This window comes from Gymnoscopelus braueri (genome assembly GCF_963280865.1).
Source record: "Gymnoscopelus braueri genome assembly, chromosome: 22".
In the NCBI taxonomy this organism is placed as follows: Eukaryota; Metazoa; Chordata; class Actinopteri; order Myctophiformes; family Myctophidae; genus Gymnoscopelus; species Gymnoscopelus braueri.
This window is the reverse complement of record NC_137624.1, coordinates 29,529,754-29,545,124: the sequence shown is the minus strand read 5'-3', so window position 1 is coordinate 29,545,124 and position 15,371 is coordinate 29,529,754. Positions and strand designations below refer to the sequence as shown.

The following is a 15,371-nucleotide window of genomic DNA, read 5'->3' as shown; positions in this document are numbered from 1 at the left end:
TCATGTGCCCGTAAAGCCTGATTTATACGAGTGGCTCACACCAAAAATAGCCGATCTACAAGCTCACAGTGTGTCGCAGTGACACATGTTGCGAGCTTGCAGATCGGCTATTTTCGGTGTGCGATCCCTGCGCTGTAAGGCTGTGTTTAGACTGGCAGCCCAGATTTTGGGAATGCTAGCGTTTTTTATCAAGTCTGAACATAACAAAACATATGAAACAAATTATCAGATATGAACCACATTCCCAGGTGAAAACGTGATTCAAATCTGATTTCTCAGTCTGGTCACTGAAGCCTAGCCTGAGGCTACAAGCTCAATCCATGGTCTTGAAGGGCGGACCCAAACACAGCCGCCTGGATTTGTGCGTGGCTTCCTATTGCTTCACCAATCTATGTCCCGCCTCCCCTCCCCTCCCCTCCCCCCCTCGGCCTGTGCACGGAGCACGCTGACGTCACCAAATTTAGAGCGACGCCCCTCTGCACTCTGATTGGTTAGGAGATAACAAGGTCCAAGACCATCGTTCCTGCATCGCTCCCCCAGGCTTTTTTTCTTTTGTAACAAAAAAAAAAAGCCTGGGTTTCCGAGGCTACTGAAGCCTGATTTATACTTAGATCATAGATCTTGCTATTTTTTGGTGTGCGACACCGGCATACAACACAGTATAAGTTAAGCATTACACACAGCAATCGATGCACATAGCACAGGTCGACGATGTCTGAATACACAAATCCGACCTGATCACTTGCAAATAACAGTGTGGGCAGTCAGATCATATTTGAGAAACAAATCTGATTTGCCTGCAGTCTGTACAAGGCCAAGGTATAACTCAAGCTTAAAATGTACGTGTATTGTGGTACGTCCGTCTGTCTCCCACCTATTATACATGCAATTCATTTGTTTGTTGTTGGTAAGACAGCTGATTTCCTGTGTATTATTCTTTATTCTGCTTTGTGTCTGTGTGTGCGAGCTCCGCTGTGGGTTCCCACAGCCTGCCAGTGTAGAGTAGAGGCTGTCTGGCTTCAGTGCAGCAGGTGTGTGCGCCCAGAGAACGCATGAATGGGTGTTTCCTGAATGAACTCCTCCACTCCATTCTCAAGGCTTTTGTTTTAATGAGTTTTATTTCCCAACAGCCCTATAACACTAGAGAAGCTGATACAGTCGCTGATAGAGCATGTTGCTGTGGTACAAAGATGGCTCCGTGCCACATTGCTTGATAGATTGTGCTTTGACCTGTGGGTTGATTATGGCTTCAGAGTTGGGCTACATTTCTGTTGAAGTCCAAATATGAACCCTATATAGTATACAGGACGTAGTTGTACAACAAATAGCTAAAATAGCCGATAGATCCGCAATTCTTTGAAAATTAAGTAAGAAAGAAAGTAAGAAAGAAAAGAAAAATGAAATATTTTTTAGATTTGCCTCAAATGGGGATGCCAGGGTTATTTTGGTTAAATCAGTGTTTCCCAAACAGTGGGTCGGGGCCCATTTATGGGTCGCGAGTAATCATCCCTTTTATTGTAATTTCTTACATTTTGTTTTGAATTATTATTATTTCAAAAGATTTTTCAACATTTTCCCTCGAAAAAGAATTTCATAAATTAAATCAATAAATTAGAAAGAAAACAAACAAACAATCTCCCCGGGTCCCGGGGCAGACATCTAATTTCTCTTTTGGGTCTCGAGCTAAAAATGTTGGGAACCACATATTTCGGTATAAGCTCAAGCTGTATAGTCCGCATGCATACATTGCTATATGGTTACAGTTTGAAAATGCAGGGCTGTGTGATAGGTTAGGAGTGGGAAATACCAATCCAAAATTGCCTGTAGGTTGACTCTATTTCCTTTTCTTACAGAAGGTGAGTCGACTGGAGGAGCAAGAAAAGGAGGTGGTCAGCGCCTTGCGCTACTTCAAGACCATTGTAGACAAGATGGTGGTGGAGAAGAAGGTGCTGGAGATGCTTCCAGGCTCGGCCAGCAAGGTGCTGGAAGCCATCCTGCCTTTAGTACAGCTGGAGGCCCGCATACAGCATAGGTGAGCCTTATTTGTACACCGTGTGTGTGTGTGTGTGTGTGTGTGTGTGTGTGTGTGTGTGTGTGTGACCTTGCAAAACCGCTGGACCCATCAACGCCACATTTCTTGTGGGCTCCACTAATTTCTTTTCACACATGTTTTAAAAATATCCTTCTATAAATTACACAAATCTTATGGCATTCCACCCATTACATTTTGAGATATCTTGTGTGTAAGTGGAATGGATATTTTTAGCCTTTGTTTGATCCTCATGTTTTTCCCCCCAAAAGAGGATTTATAGTATTTTGGGGTAGCTATAAAGTTTCCTCTTCAAAGCTATATGAGGCAGTATTTCTTTTTAATTCCCTCAATGTTTTTAAATTAGGGATTTAATGTATATCAAGATTGCTCATTCGTTTTTTTCTCATGACTGCTTCTTGATGCCATTCATGTTTTAACTGTAAAGCACAGAGGACTTATTACAGCTAGAATGTTATGCTATAATAAATACAGTACTTACTCTGAAGGCAGAGGGGAAATTGCGACAGAGGCCAGGACTCCCTCAACCAAAGGCATCCTGGAATTATACAAACTGAATAGCTGAAGAATTACACATCGCATTCATTTGTCACTCTGTTGACATAGCACTATATTAGCAATGTAGCTTCTTGTAATCAAAAGGAATTTGACAAAATGCCAGCATATATTTATAGTAAGTAATTGAATGGGTCCGTTTTCTTGGCTGCCACTTGTGGTAAACTTAAGCTCGCTGTGGTATGAGACATACTGGAGTGTCTCTGGTCTTGGAATGTCTGTCAGACAGACGTGTTAAAACTTCTCTCTCTCTTTCTCTTTGTGTTTTGCTCTGCTAGTCAATGCGTATGGAGGTCAAAGGTAACAGGATTTGTATGTCAGTTAGTAATTTTTGTATTCATGGGTAGATGGATGGATGGATGCTACACACTTTTCATAGGCATCAGTGCCTGGGGATTTGATCCCAGCCTCCCAGAGTCAAATGGTACCCTATCACTGTGTAGATGATTAGTTTTGATTGATTGATCTAGTCTAGATGATTAGTTAGATGTACTTTTAGCTTTAGCACCAGGACTCCTTGCCAATGTTTCCTATAGCCTACATACATATATATATATACTGTATATATATATGCTGTGTATATACTATACTATACTGTGTGTGTAGATATACTATTGGTTACTTGTTTCTTCTTGACCACAAATATTAAGAATATTATTTAGATGGCATGTTGTTTAGACAGATGCTAGGTTTGATTTTTACCTTGTATCCTAGTTTCTTTGAGGCACTACTTTGTTCTCTTTGCAGACTCTAGTTATGAGACCATTTACCTTGTTTGTTGGCTAGGGTTCATGCTTACTCTGCTTACTCTGATGTTGCACTTGTAAGTCGCTCTGGCATCTGCTAAATGCCTAAATTGTAAATACAAAAATGTTGACACACATAACGTGCATTAGCTAGAACCACAGTAAAGTATACCCGTACTAAACAGTCGATTAATAATCTATACTTGAGCTTACCCAAGTACTAGGTAGCAGTTACCGATCTTCACGTGACACGATCTTAAGTCATAATTATTTAGCCTGATTTTTGTTTATTTCTTTTAGGTTTATTTTGATAGATAGTAGAGAGACAAGAAACAGGGAGCAGAAAGGGAGAAGCATGAACCGGGTCTCCAGCCGGAACTGAACCAGGGATGATGTGATTATGTGGTCGACACGCTATCCGCTGCGCTCCATTAAGAGAATGTTTGTGTAATAGTTAAAGGCTTGAGTCTCTCTTACCTCAGCTCTGGGACTACTAGTTGACTTTACTGACTGTTCTTTCAAGGCAGAGGGCCTTAGTTATAATGACAGTGCAACCCATAGGCCCTTGCTTTCATCCACATTCTAGGACAAACCTCTAGGGCTGTCACCATTCCAAATTTAAGTTGACGATTAATTGTCACTCAAATAACCGCGATTAACGATTTAATTGTGTGTTTGGCGTTGAACATTGGAACATAAAAAATTATGTTTGCCTTTTAGGCTTCATAATCAAAAATTGCACAGGGCAGATATGACAACTTACATTATTAAATGTATTAAATTATTAACATATTTAATATGCATTTCAATTTTATACATGTATACAGAAATAGCTGACCTACAAGCTTACAACGCACCACGAAGTGACGCGTTGTAAGCTTGTAGATCTACTATTTCTGCTTTTTTTAAATATTTCAAAATGGAAAATTTTCAACATGGAAACTATTATGACGATTATGCAAAAATAATTGTGATTATCTCAAATAATTGCGATTAGACGGTTATGTAATAATTGTGACAGGCCTACAAACCCCTCTAGCTTCCAAAAATCTCGCCCATAACTCAAACCGTAACTTCGTCTATCCTCCTTAGCTACGGACATCTCCAAACCCTACCTTAGGAATGAGCCATGTAGAGACACTGGAGGTATATTCCAGGGCAGTGAATCAGTGGTAGCATGTTGGGACTGGCCTGGGCCACACCTTGTTGTTGGTTTTGAACACTCGATTCACTACACCCAAGCAGCACCACACCTCCTTGTTCAGATACAAGTGTACAGTTAGCATTATGGTAGACAAGCTTTTTACAACCCCCCTAGCTACCTAGTTCCTCAAATTAACCCTGGGGTCCCTACTTTGGGCATGTCATTATACTGTGGGCAAAACAGCCTGGGACTATATGCTTAATTTATACACATCACAGGCCGGTGTTGAGCACAATGTGCAGTGAAAATAGCAGATATCCAAGCTCACCACACATCATTTAGCGGTAGATATACAGTAGTATAGATTAATGTGGTTTCATTCTTGTCCTTTCCAAAGGGCCATTTTTATTATCTATATTATATTTTATTAGCGATTAATTCACCTGAATATATATATTTTTGATTTGGTTTTGTTGGTTTGGTTGATGGTGGCATGATTACATCCACAGAGAATGTACATATTATGTGCCGATGAAGCGATTTTTCACCGCGAATAAAGGCATTACCTTACATGAATTGAGGCATCAATTTCATCAACAGTTTAAAAATGTTTGCATAGTTTATTGGTCACGCCCGAGTAAAGATCTTAAAAGTGTATTTTTGATCCAAACTTTGTTGTGCTTAATTCTTCCTCCTATCAGTTCGGCACTGTCTTCCTGTCACAACCGTGTGTACCAGAGTCTTGCCAACCTCATCCGCTGGTCTGACCAGGTGATGTTGGACGGTATCGACCTGGAGGACAAGGAGAACGTAGTGGCGGTTACTACTGTTATCAAAGCAGTGCTGGACGGAGTCAAGGTGAGAGAAGGATGCAAGGAAAGTTACTGTAGTAGCAACTTACCAAAGCTGCATTCCACTTAGTAATGCACCAAATAGGACTACTCAAGGTCAATTTACAGTTCAATACCAAGGTCCATTCCTTTGGAACAATCTGCCTGAACACCTGACAAAATGTATACATCTGGCCTAATTTTAAAAAGTGTGTTTTGTTACACACCCAATCATTAGGCTTGCATTACCAACTTCCAACTCTTGCAATTCTTTGTCATTTTGTTGTTATATCTCTGATTATTTTATATATATATAAACATATATATGTTTTTAGTTAATTTAGGTAAAAGTCTCTTCCTTGTTTAGTTTACAATTTTTCATATGACAAGGGGGAAGTCGTCCTATAATAAGCACATTTCAAATACTCTTTGGAATTCCTGTTTAACTGTATACCTGTATCATTGTGTGCAAATAAACTAAACTATAACTAAACTTGCTCCTATACATTCAGTTATGGAGAAGAAGGGGTTATGAATGCCTTTTGTCTGTTTGGTGTTATTGACTGTAGCTAACTGCTGTGTTTTTTACTGGAGAGAACGGAGGCATCACTGTTGTCTGTTTCTGTGAGCAGGAATTGGTGAAACTAACCATAGAGAAACAAGAGCAGCCGTCACCCACCACCCCAAACAAACCAACATCCCCTGCCACCACAGCTGAAAGGTGAGGGCAATGTTGTGCGCCCCCTGGGTTACATGCATGTACACATTAGGCACATGTTCAGACTGGCAGTGGAAATCCGATTTTTGGCTTATCCATAATGGAATCGGATTGTTTTTCATCAAGCCCGAACAGCTTTGCTAATCGCATTTGAACCACATTCCTAGGTGGTTTGACACCACCTCAGACACTGAAGCCTGATTTATATTTCCTTATACGATGGTGTCGCTGACCGAAAAAATAACAGATTTACAAGCTCAAAGCGCGACACAATGCAACACATTGTGAGCTTGTAGATATGCCGTTTTCTGTGAGCAACACCGTCATACAACTTAGTATAAGTTGTATTTGTCATCGTTACATTGGTCAGAGATCGATCAGATTTGAGAAGCAAATTGCAAAGCCAGATGACTCAGCAGACGACGTCTTTCCATTCTGTCAGTAGTAGCACACCTGAGCCGCCCCCCTTGGCAGACCAAGAGCAGGAGGTCTCCAATAAGATGGCTTCGCCTGCTGCCACGCCCGGAGAGGCTGCTTCTGACACAACTGATGAAGACGTAGCCCCACCCAAGCCACCACTTCCTGAAGCTAAAATGGCGGAACTCAGGTGAGGAACACGGATGTACACGTTGCTCATGTGCATCTCAGACTCAGCGATGTGCACATCGCCGATTCTGAGATGAGCCTTCTCTTCTTCATCACCTCACCACCTCCACTGCAGTCTGCTTCTTTATTGGCTCCTTTCATTTAACTTTTCAGATGAAGGAACTGAGATGAGAAGAATGTCAGGCTTATTATTCACAAGACACTTTTCATTCATTCGTTAATTCGTACATTCATTCATTGTCTCGGTTTTTATGGCGTGTGCCCCAGAGATAGTTTTGCAAACCTCTAGACAGATTGCCAAACTTCACCGCCAAACGTATGCACACGTTATTTTTTCACGTATGTTTTAACTTATAATCACAGTCAAAAGGGCTCTGATCAGGCTGAAACCTTGCTCAAATTTGGATTCATAATGTGTGGTAAATGACCGACATGATAAGATGACTGATGTCACTGGCTGGTCTCATGAAGTCTGAGATCCACATTGGAGCCATGTCTTTCCCATGTGGATCCCCTGTTCCACATTTTTTTATGGAAAGTTGGGAGCTTCTGAAATTTTCCTGAAAGTATGTTTATCTTCTCAATATGATGATACGGTTTGTGTTTCAGGATGTAGATATGTCTGCAAGGGGGTTTCTTTTTTTTCCTTTTTTTTCTCTAGATCTAGTCAGAAATCCTCAACTCCTGTCACTCTTTAGGCGGTTTTGGTTTGGTGGCCTGTCTCTTCCTTTCTTACTCGTTTTGCTCTGTCTCCCTCTCTCTCCATTTGTTTGATCTGTGGTTTCTCTTTGGATTCGGGGAACAGAGCACAGTTGAGTGCTGATGCTGGCCAAAGGAGACTCACACAGAAGGAGAAGTATGTCAGCTCATAGGATCATAACTTAACTCAGCATTATAACATCCCGCCCCAGTCTCTCACAAACCTGCTGGATTGGATGAAAGTGCTTTGACTTGCATGTTTGATTTGTCCCAAAGTTTGTTCCATCCTGTTGTTCACTGCAAGCATTTCTCATCCAATCGGAAGACAGTCCAGTGCATGAGAGTGTGTGACTGACTTACGCTGAATTCACACCAGCAGCTGCATGCTGCCTCCGCATTGTGAGAAAGTGGCGAGATTCAATTCAAAGCCTATCTATGGTGAGGAGCGACCGCCGCTTTCCAGACCGTGGAAGGAGGTGGAGCTAGCAAAAAGCGGCAAAGTTCAACTTTGCCGCCAACTGCCGTTGTGTGGAGAGGCGAGATAGAGCGCCAGACAAACCGGAAACATGCTGTGCTCTGAAGTAGCCGTGGACTAGGCGCACCCACTCATGATTGAGATAGAAACCAGACTGCTGTATGGAAAGTAGCAAATATTGATAAACTTTTAAACTAGCAGTTGTAGATGGAATGAATCAAGACTGACCAACCGCAGGGCCTATTTCTTACCTATAATGTATACATTTTTACGAACAAGCTGCCAGGGACGGGTATCGAGCTGCCGAGCAGCTGTGCTGGCTCGATCCACTTCCACTATCCACGATATAACGGAGCAGTAGAAATCACTGCCGCTGCTGGTGTGAATTCAGCTTCATCCAGTGCTTCACTGGCCCTCCGATCATGTCCTGAGTCCCATTTTAACTCAGCGTTAATCCACTGGAAGAATGAAAGTCTGACAAGCAGGAGAGCTTTATTTATATTAAAGCTGAGAGACGCTAACAAGAGACACCCTCGCTGTCATTTCACTGTTACCTACCTCCAGAAGGGAGGAACATATCCTGGATATGTTGTGTTCATGTATTCATACATGCATTTGTGTGTGCATACATGTTGGGACAAAGTGTGTTCTGTGTGCTTTTTCCTTCCTGTTCCTATTTCGCATTGTTTTTGAAAACGACTTCTACTGTTCCCGTTATTGAACCCGTTCTATTTATTTGTCACCAGTCCTCCACCAGCGCTGCCCCCTAAGAAGCGCCAGTCGGCTCCCTCGCCCACCCGGGTTGCCGTGGTCGCCCCTATGAGCCGTGGGTCTAGCTTGCCATGCAGCGTTCATAGACAGGTGAGAGGTTCACCACCTGAGATATTGGACAATATATGTCATGCTGCCACAGCTATCACAGAGGGAAAAAATAAATCAGTCAGTCAACATTACACTAAAATGCAGGCGGGGATTGAGTAAAGCTTTTATTTTTACGCCGTGGCTCTGCAGGAGGCTGGCCTTCTATAAGAGCGTCAGTCTGTGTGTGTGTGTGTGTGTGTGGTTGTTTAACTGTCTGTGTGTGTTTATCCGGAGCTAGCTAAGGCTGAACGATTAATCGTTTTCAAACCGAAATCGCGATTTGAAACCACGCGATTAGCTAATCGCAAAGGCCGCGATTTTTTTATTTTTTATTTTATCATAATAAATCATTTTAATATTCATATTAATCCCAGAGCACCCGCGGGACTTGTCTCCTTCTCTCCAGAGTGGCTGCCTGCCTCTCTCTAGGGAGCGAGAGGGCAGCAAGTCCCCCCCCCCCCTATAAAATAGGGCCAAAGTGGTTAATGTAGGTTTTACAATATTATAATTTATATCTGAAAAGTAACTAGTCACTAAAGTTTTCAAATAATTGTAGTGGAGTAAAAGTACAATATTTGCCTCTGAGATGTAGTGGAGTAGAAGTTAAAGTATTAGAAATTAGAAATACTCAAGTAAAGTACAAATACAGTACTTAAGTAAATGTACTTAGTTACTTTCCACCACTGCGTTATGTATTCTGAGTTTTTCACTTCCAAGGAGTAGTAGTAATACAATGTACAGTAGGAGAGGACTTTGCCTTGTGAGACAAAAAAGTGTTACATTTTAGTTGAATGTTAATCTACATAAGCTAAATACTGGATATCAGTAAATATGCTTCTTTAGCCATAAGTGAAATACCTACTTATTTCACTGCTGTGAATTGTTTACACAAAAAGGTAATTATTTGTTTAATTTTATTTTTATTTATTGAACTTCATTTCAGAAAAAGCTTCTCTTCTTGAGCCATAAGTTAATGACTTAACAAGTTCAATGTTGGGTTGTTTACAAAAATAAGCTATTTCTATTCCAGCTAAATGTTTAAATATATACATGGGAAAAAAAGTACTTGGAAGATACATGTTGGAAGCAATGAAGCAATTCATATCTTTTAGTTCTCATCCTTATTTAATAGAATCTAGAACAGTAAATAAATGGTATGCCATTTGGTAATGTTCCATTACTTCCAATTACTTTTTAAATGTAGCCTACACAGTGAATACTAAACTGAAGCTTGACTTTAAAAAAAATGTTAAAGATTTTTTCTTTTTTATTATTAAAAAATCGCAATCAAATCGCAATCGCAATATCAGTCAGAAAAATCGCAATTAGATTTTTTCCCAAAATCGTTCAGCCCTACGTTGGACCGATCGGTGCCAACTTTCTTGTGCACACTGCCCGTAGGCTAACTGAAAAGCTCCAGTAATTTGCAGATCTTTTCACATAGTTATGTTTTATACTTTATGAATGATTTAACTTTACTTTTTAAAATGAAAGTAAATGGGTCCCGGATCTGGTTGAAACCTTGCGCAAATGTGTAGTCATACATCATAGGTATGTCGTAGACAACTGACATCAATGACGACTGACGTCACAGGCTGGAGATCCACATTGGAGCCACGCCTTTCCCATATGGATTCCGAGATCCACATAATTCAATTTTTAAGATTCAATTATTATCATTCTAACATAAGGTAGCTAGGTAGGTACCGGTAGGTAGGTAGGTAGGTACGTACATAAAGGTAGGTACGTACATAAAAAGGAAATTGTAAAACTGTTAGTTCCAGATGAGTAACTAGATTCAACAAGAGACATTCCATGAGTGCTGATATGTAGTACAACAACACTGGATTTTTTCTTTTACTGTAACGTATGGCTCCTCTAGCTAGCTCGCTAACATTAGCCAATTTCTTTTACCCACCTCATTGGGTTTGACATTGATGCTGCTTAAAAAAGTATTAACAAAATCATAATCTGTTATCTCCAATTACTTAGTTAATTAACTAGAACTCTTGTATAAATTAAGCTCTGTCTGAAGATCACATGGTTGTGCTGTATTACTACTGTACGTCGTACAGTATCTACTTTTACACTACAACCTAATCACAACCATGCTGATATACATACAGTATAACAGCACTCCTTCTTGTGTCATATTGCTTAATTAACTAAAGGTGAGTGTATACATCCTGTTTAATTTTTTTTAAATTATTTCCATTTTGTGTGTGTGTGTGTGTGTGTGTGTGTGTGTGTGTGCGTGCATACTTTCAGCCACAGGACTATGAGCAGGACTTCCTTCAGAGGCGTTTCTCCGGGGGCAGCCAGTCCTACGGGGGCGACTCCCCCCGTCTGTCTCCCTGCAGCAGCATGGGGAAACTCAGCAAGTCTGATGAACAACTGTCCTCCCTGGAGCAGGACAGTGGTCAGTGCTCTCGCAACACCAGCTGTGAGACCCTCGGTAGGAACACAAAATACACACACCATTGCCAGTGAACAATCAGCAATACATATATATATATATTGTTTTTCTTTTATTGACCTACTGTAAATAGCAGTGCTAAGGCTACCACTAAAAACTAAAGAAAGTAAAAGTATTATATTTGGACCTTTTTATTTATTTATTATGAAATTCCCCAACCTAATAATCATCTTTATTGTCTCCAAAGAACGTGTACTCTCTCTTCTTCCCCCTACAGACAACACGGAGAATTATGACCCAGACTATGACTTCCTGCACCAGGACTTGTCAGTCGGGGATCACTTACCACCAGCCCCGGTTGGCGGGTGTCTGAGCCCGCTACCAGAGTCTCACAGCGAGTCCTCTTCCCCGGTCCCAGGACAGCACCCGTTACACCCCCGCTTCAGCGCCCCTCCTCAGCAGCCCCCAGAGTACTGGAGCCCCCAGCCCAACCAAATGAATCCGTTACACCCGTGCCGCATCAGCGCACCCCCGGCTCTACCGCAGAAGAAGCGCCGCAGCTCCCAGATGTCGCCATTCCCCGACGGCGGGTCGCGGATTCTGTACGAGCGTTACCCCTCGCAGTACGACAACTTGTCAGAGGAGGAGCTGCACCCGACCCCGCCGTTCCCCCTTTTCACCTCGCTCTCGCCCATGCCCCAGGCAAACGGCGGGGTGTTTGTGGCTCAGTACTTGGCCAGTGACAATGCAGAGTTCCCCGGTAGCCCCCCACCACTACCAGAGAAAAAGAGTAAACACAGTAAGTTGGAACAACAGCGGGTGATGGAGGTGGTTATTGAGGAACAAGGAAACGGCCAGAGACAGACATATAGGCTTTGTTCAGACTGTGGGCAAATCCCCAAAAATTGCTTATTACAAGTGATGAGATTGGATTTGTGTGTTTAGACATTGTCTGCATTGGTTGCTGTGGTAATGGCATTGAATGAGTAATCCTTTATTGTTCGAAGTATGAATCAGGCTTCAGCGTCCAAAAGTGTCCAGTCTGAGACGTGTCTTTATCAGATTTGAATTGCATTTCAAACAACATAGGAATGTGGTTCAAATCTGATTAGCAAAAAAACATTTCCATCTTTTTTTCTTAGTTTTTTTTCTGTTCAGACTTGATAGAACCAATCTGATTCCATTATGTATAGGCCAACGATCAGATTTTGTCTGCCAGTCTCCAACAATGCCCTAAGAGAATAGTGAGACAGGAAGGGAAGAGAAAAAGACTAATTAAGGGAAGAAACGTGGATCAGTTAGGAAGTGACAGCAGGATGACGGCAACACTGCAACAGTCAATTCATTCTGATGTAGGAAATGTCAGAGGAATCGTAATCTTTGAACAGGGACAGGAAGGGGATTCCAGGATACGCCACAATGTGTTCCAGCTACAGGGCTACGGAGGGCAACATTTGGTCATTTCCTGACACACCCGTTATGTCATTTCCTGACACACCCATTATGTCATTTCCTCTCACACTACTGTATTACTAAAACCAGGAGAAGAAAACATATTGTAGCTGTTCAGCGGAGACCTTGTATGTCCAAAACCTTTACTTTTCAGAAAATGTGTTCCAATAGATCCAACGCACTTATTTTATTTTATTTATTTATTTTATTGGATTGGATTACCGTAAAATTGTCCTGTGAGGAAATTCACTTTTCAGCTTCACCCGGCTGATGGTTGCTCGGACGGTTATTATTGAGCGCCCGGTGGAGCAGTTAGTAGTCAACTGTCTTGCTCAGGGACACTTCGGCCGGGAGACCAACCGGTGACCTTCTGACAGCCTCTAGTCTACACACTAAGCTACGGCCGCCCTAAATTATTTAGTCACAAGCTCTTGTTAATACTTTTCATTGGTTAAATATTTTATACAACCCACAGACTTGGGTTGGTGTCCCCATTCTGTCACTATAGGTGAAAGTTTTCAAAAAGTTTCAAAAATGGTAAAGAAATAGCTCAGAGCTTGTAGATCAGCTACTTTTGCGTGACACTCTCATACGATGAAGTATTTATGAAAAACATAAGATGAAATATGGAGATACAAGGTTTCTGCCTGACAGTGACAATATTTCTCCTACTGTAGCTTAACCTACACTGGTTTAGTTAAGATTACTACTCATTACATTTTAGATTTATTAACGCTTTATGAGCCCGTGTACAACCTGAGAGTCCTCAGACAGGAGCCTGCTAGTTGTTCCTGGGTCAAGGCCGAAGACGGAGCATGACCGTGACTTTTCTGTCGGTGCTTATTGACTAGAAAGTATTTATTATACAGACAACAGGCATGTTATTATTATTTTAATCAATAACATACAATTTGTTTTCTATTATTTCATTCAAACTTGAGTATTCCAACTTAAAATACGAACAAATTTAGAAACGCAGCTTTCTGGATTAAGTTGAATTGAATGTGAGATGGCCACAGCCGTGAATAACAAAGATTACCTCTAATCTCTCTGTCAAGTCCTCAAGTACATGGCGTTTGTGGAGGACTACTCGGAACCACAACCCTCCGTGTTCTACCAGACGCCACAGAGTGAGAGCATCTACGAGCAGCGGAACAAGCGCTTTCAAGAGGTCTACGGCTTCAATGACTCCTTCAGCAGTACTGACTCGGTTCATGAGCCAATGTTGCCTCCAGCTTTGCCCCCCAAACAGAGGCAATTGGTAAGAAACAGCTACACATGCATACATACATTGTCTCTGCCTATGCAACCTTGGTGGTGTTTTCCAGCTGTCCAAACCAAGACTTTGGACTCCTTGTTAAAAGACTAAAAAGACTTTATGAATTATGTTGATGTAATTAAGTAAGAATATCTATATATATAATATCGAACGATTCTGACGTACAGAGCTGGCGTTGATAACTGTAATCATTACCAGATTAACTAGAAGCCCATTATGTGCCCGTTATGTGAGACACCTCAGAATACAGAAGAGTTACCCTTTCTATTCTTTAACTGAACTGAAACAGACAAACTATTGAGAAAAAAAAGAAAAAGGGTTGGTGCACAGACCCATTCATGACTCAATTAACCCAGGAAAGAGGAGCAGATTGCATTCATGAGCTAAACTGCATTCCAGCAGTAATCCTCATCAATTCTCCCTTGAGCCTCCGCCTATCTTGTTATCTCTCTCACCTATTGAGCCCCTATTCCCAAGTCTCTCTATCTCTCCCCCTCACCCTTTTCTGTGACACAGCAGACACCTGTGTGTATGTGGGTGCTTGGCTGTCACTGAGAGATAAGGCAAGCTGTTATGTGTTATCAGTCCTGCATCTGATCCAGTCCACGTATCTTCATCTGAGTCTGTGACTAGGTTAATTGAGACAGCTGTCTGACAGGCGCTCAATGGATAGAAAGAGTTCCGTTGATGAGGCCATTCAGCTAGGGAGGTGATGAGGTCAGATTCGTTCAATCATGGGGCCAATAACCCACAGTTTAGCAAAGATGAGCATGAGACCATTATGGAGCTGTGCTATAGGCTGACTAAATGTACAGTAAATTGTCAGTTTTTCCAACCCAGGCCAACGTGTGACCATGTTAGCTGTTAGCACTTTAATATCTGAACAGATTCTCACATCTTTTTGTTACTAACTAGAGGTTCGGGCCGCTGCGCGGGCCTCCCGTCTAGCCGCTGCGCGGGCCTCCCGGCCTACCATTCATTGCAACACTGGTGTTTGTTTCAACACGCAAACCGAAAGCGAAACGTCACTGCAACATGCAAACCGAAAGCGTTGGAGCGCTTGTTGGAGACCCAGACACACAAACAGCTTGGAGACGCAGACAGCCACGCATGCACACGACTCTCTATTGTATATTAGGATGGCAAACATCTATATTTGACAATGACATGCCATCCTGACAAACAAATCAACAATAGGTACTTTGGTGGCTGTGCATTGCCACTGCCAACTGGCTGACAGTAGATTTAAGAGAACATCTACTGTAAGCGTATTTGTCTCAAAGCCCAGGACAAAGAGTGGACATACTATTACTGTACACACTGAAGGGTCTTGAGGGCTGTTTCAGTCTAGTGATCTGTGATTGCCTGATGAAATCAATGCAACATTCCATTGCCATCTGACCTAACATATTAACTCGGGTGCTCAGAAAAAGTATATACAGTAGCATCGGGTGACAATGGAACAGAGTTGATTCACTTGAGCTTGTGTCAGTAGAGGTCATGGAGGGACTAGGCGAAAGCTAGTACTGTACAGTTTTTG

The 15,371-nt window shown here is 41.9% G+C and overlaps 1 protein-coding gene across 6 annotated transcripts in view; it reads left to right on the top strand.

Annotated features, from left to right (window-relative positions):
* Window positions 1-15,371, top strand: part of rapgef1b (Rap guanine nucleotide exchange factor (GEF) 1b) — a 62,435-nt gene that overhangs the window by 26,904 nt on the left and 20,160 nt on the right. For 3 of the 6 annotated variants that reach the window (XM_080418928.1, XM_080418931.1, XM_080418929.1), the window contains exons 3-11: window positions 1,854-2,032; window positions 5,197-5,353; window positions 5,958-6,046; window positions 6,486-6,650; window positions 7,455-7,505; window positions 8,570-8,684; window positions 10,953-11,139; window positions 11,348-11,899; window positions 13,611-13,813. In XM_080418928.1, the coding sequence (XP_080275054.1) occupies window positions 1,854-2,032; window positions 5,197-5,353; window positions 5,958-6,046; window positions 6,486-6,650; window positions 7,455-7,505; window positions 8,570-8,684; window positions 10,953-11,139; window positions 11,348-11,899; window positions 13,611-13,813 (1,698 nt within the window). The remainder of the gene's footprint in view (window positions 1-1,853; window positions 2,033-5,196; window positions 5,354-5,957; window positions 6,047-6,485; window positions 6,651-7,454; window positions 7,506-8,569; window positions 8,685-10,952; window positions 11,140-11,347; window positions 11,900-13,610; window positions 13,814-15,371) is intronic. The other 3 variants (XM_080418932.1, XM_080418927.1, XM_080418930.1) reach the window with 3 other exon arrangements.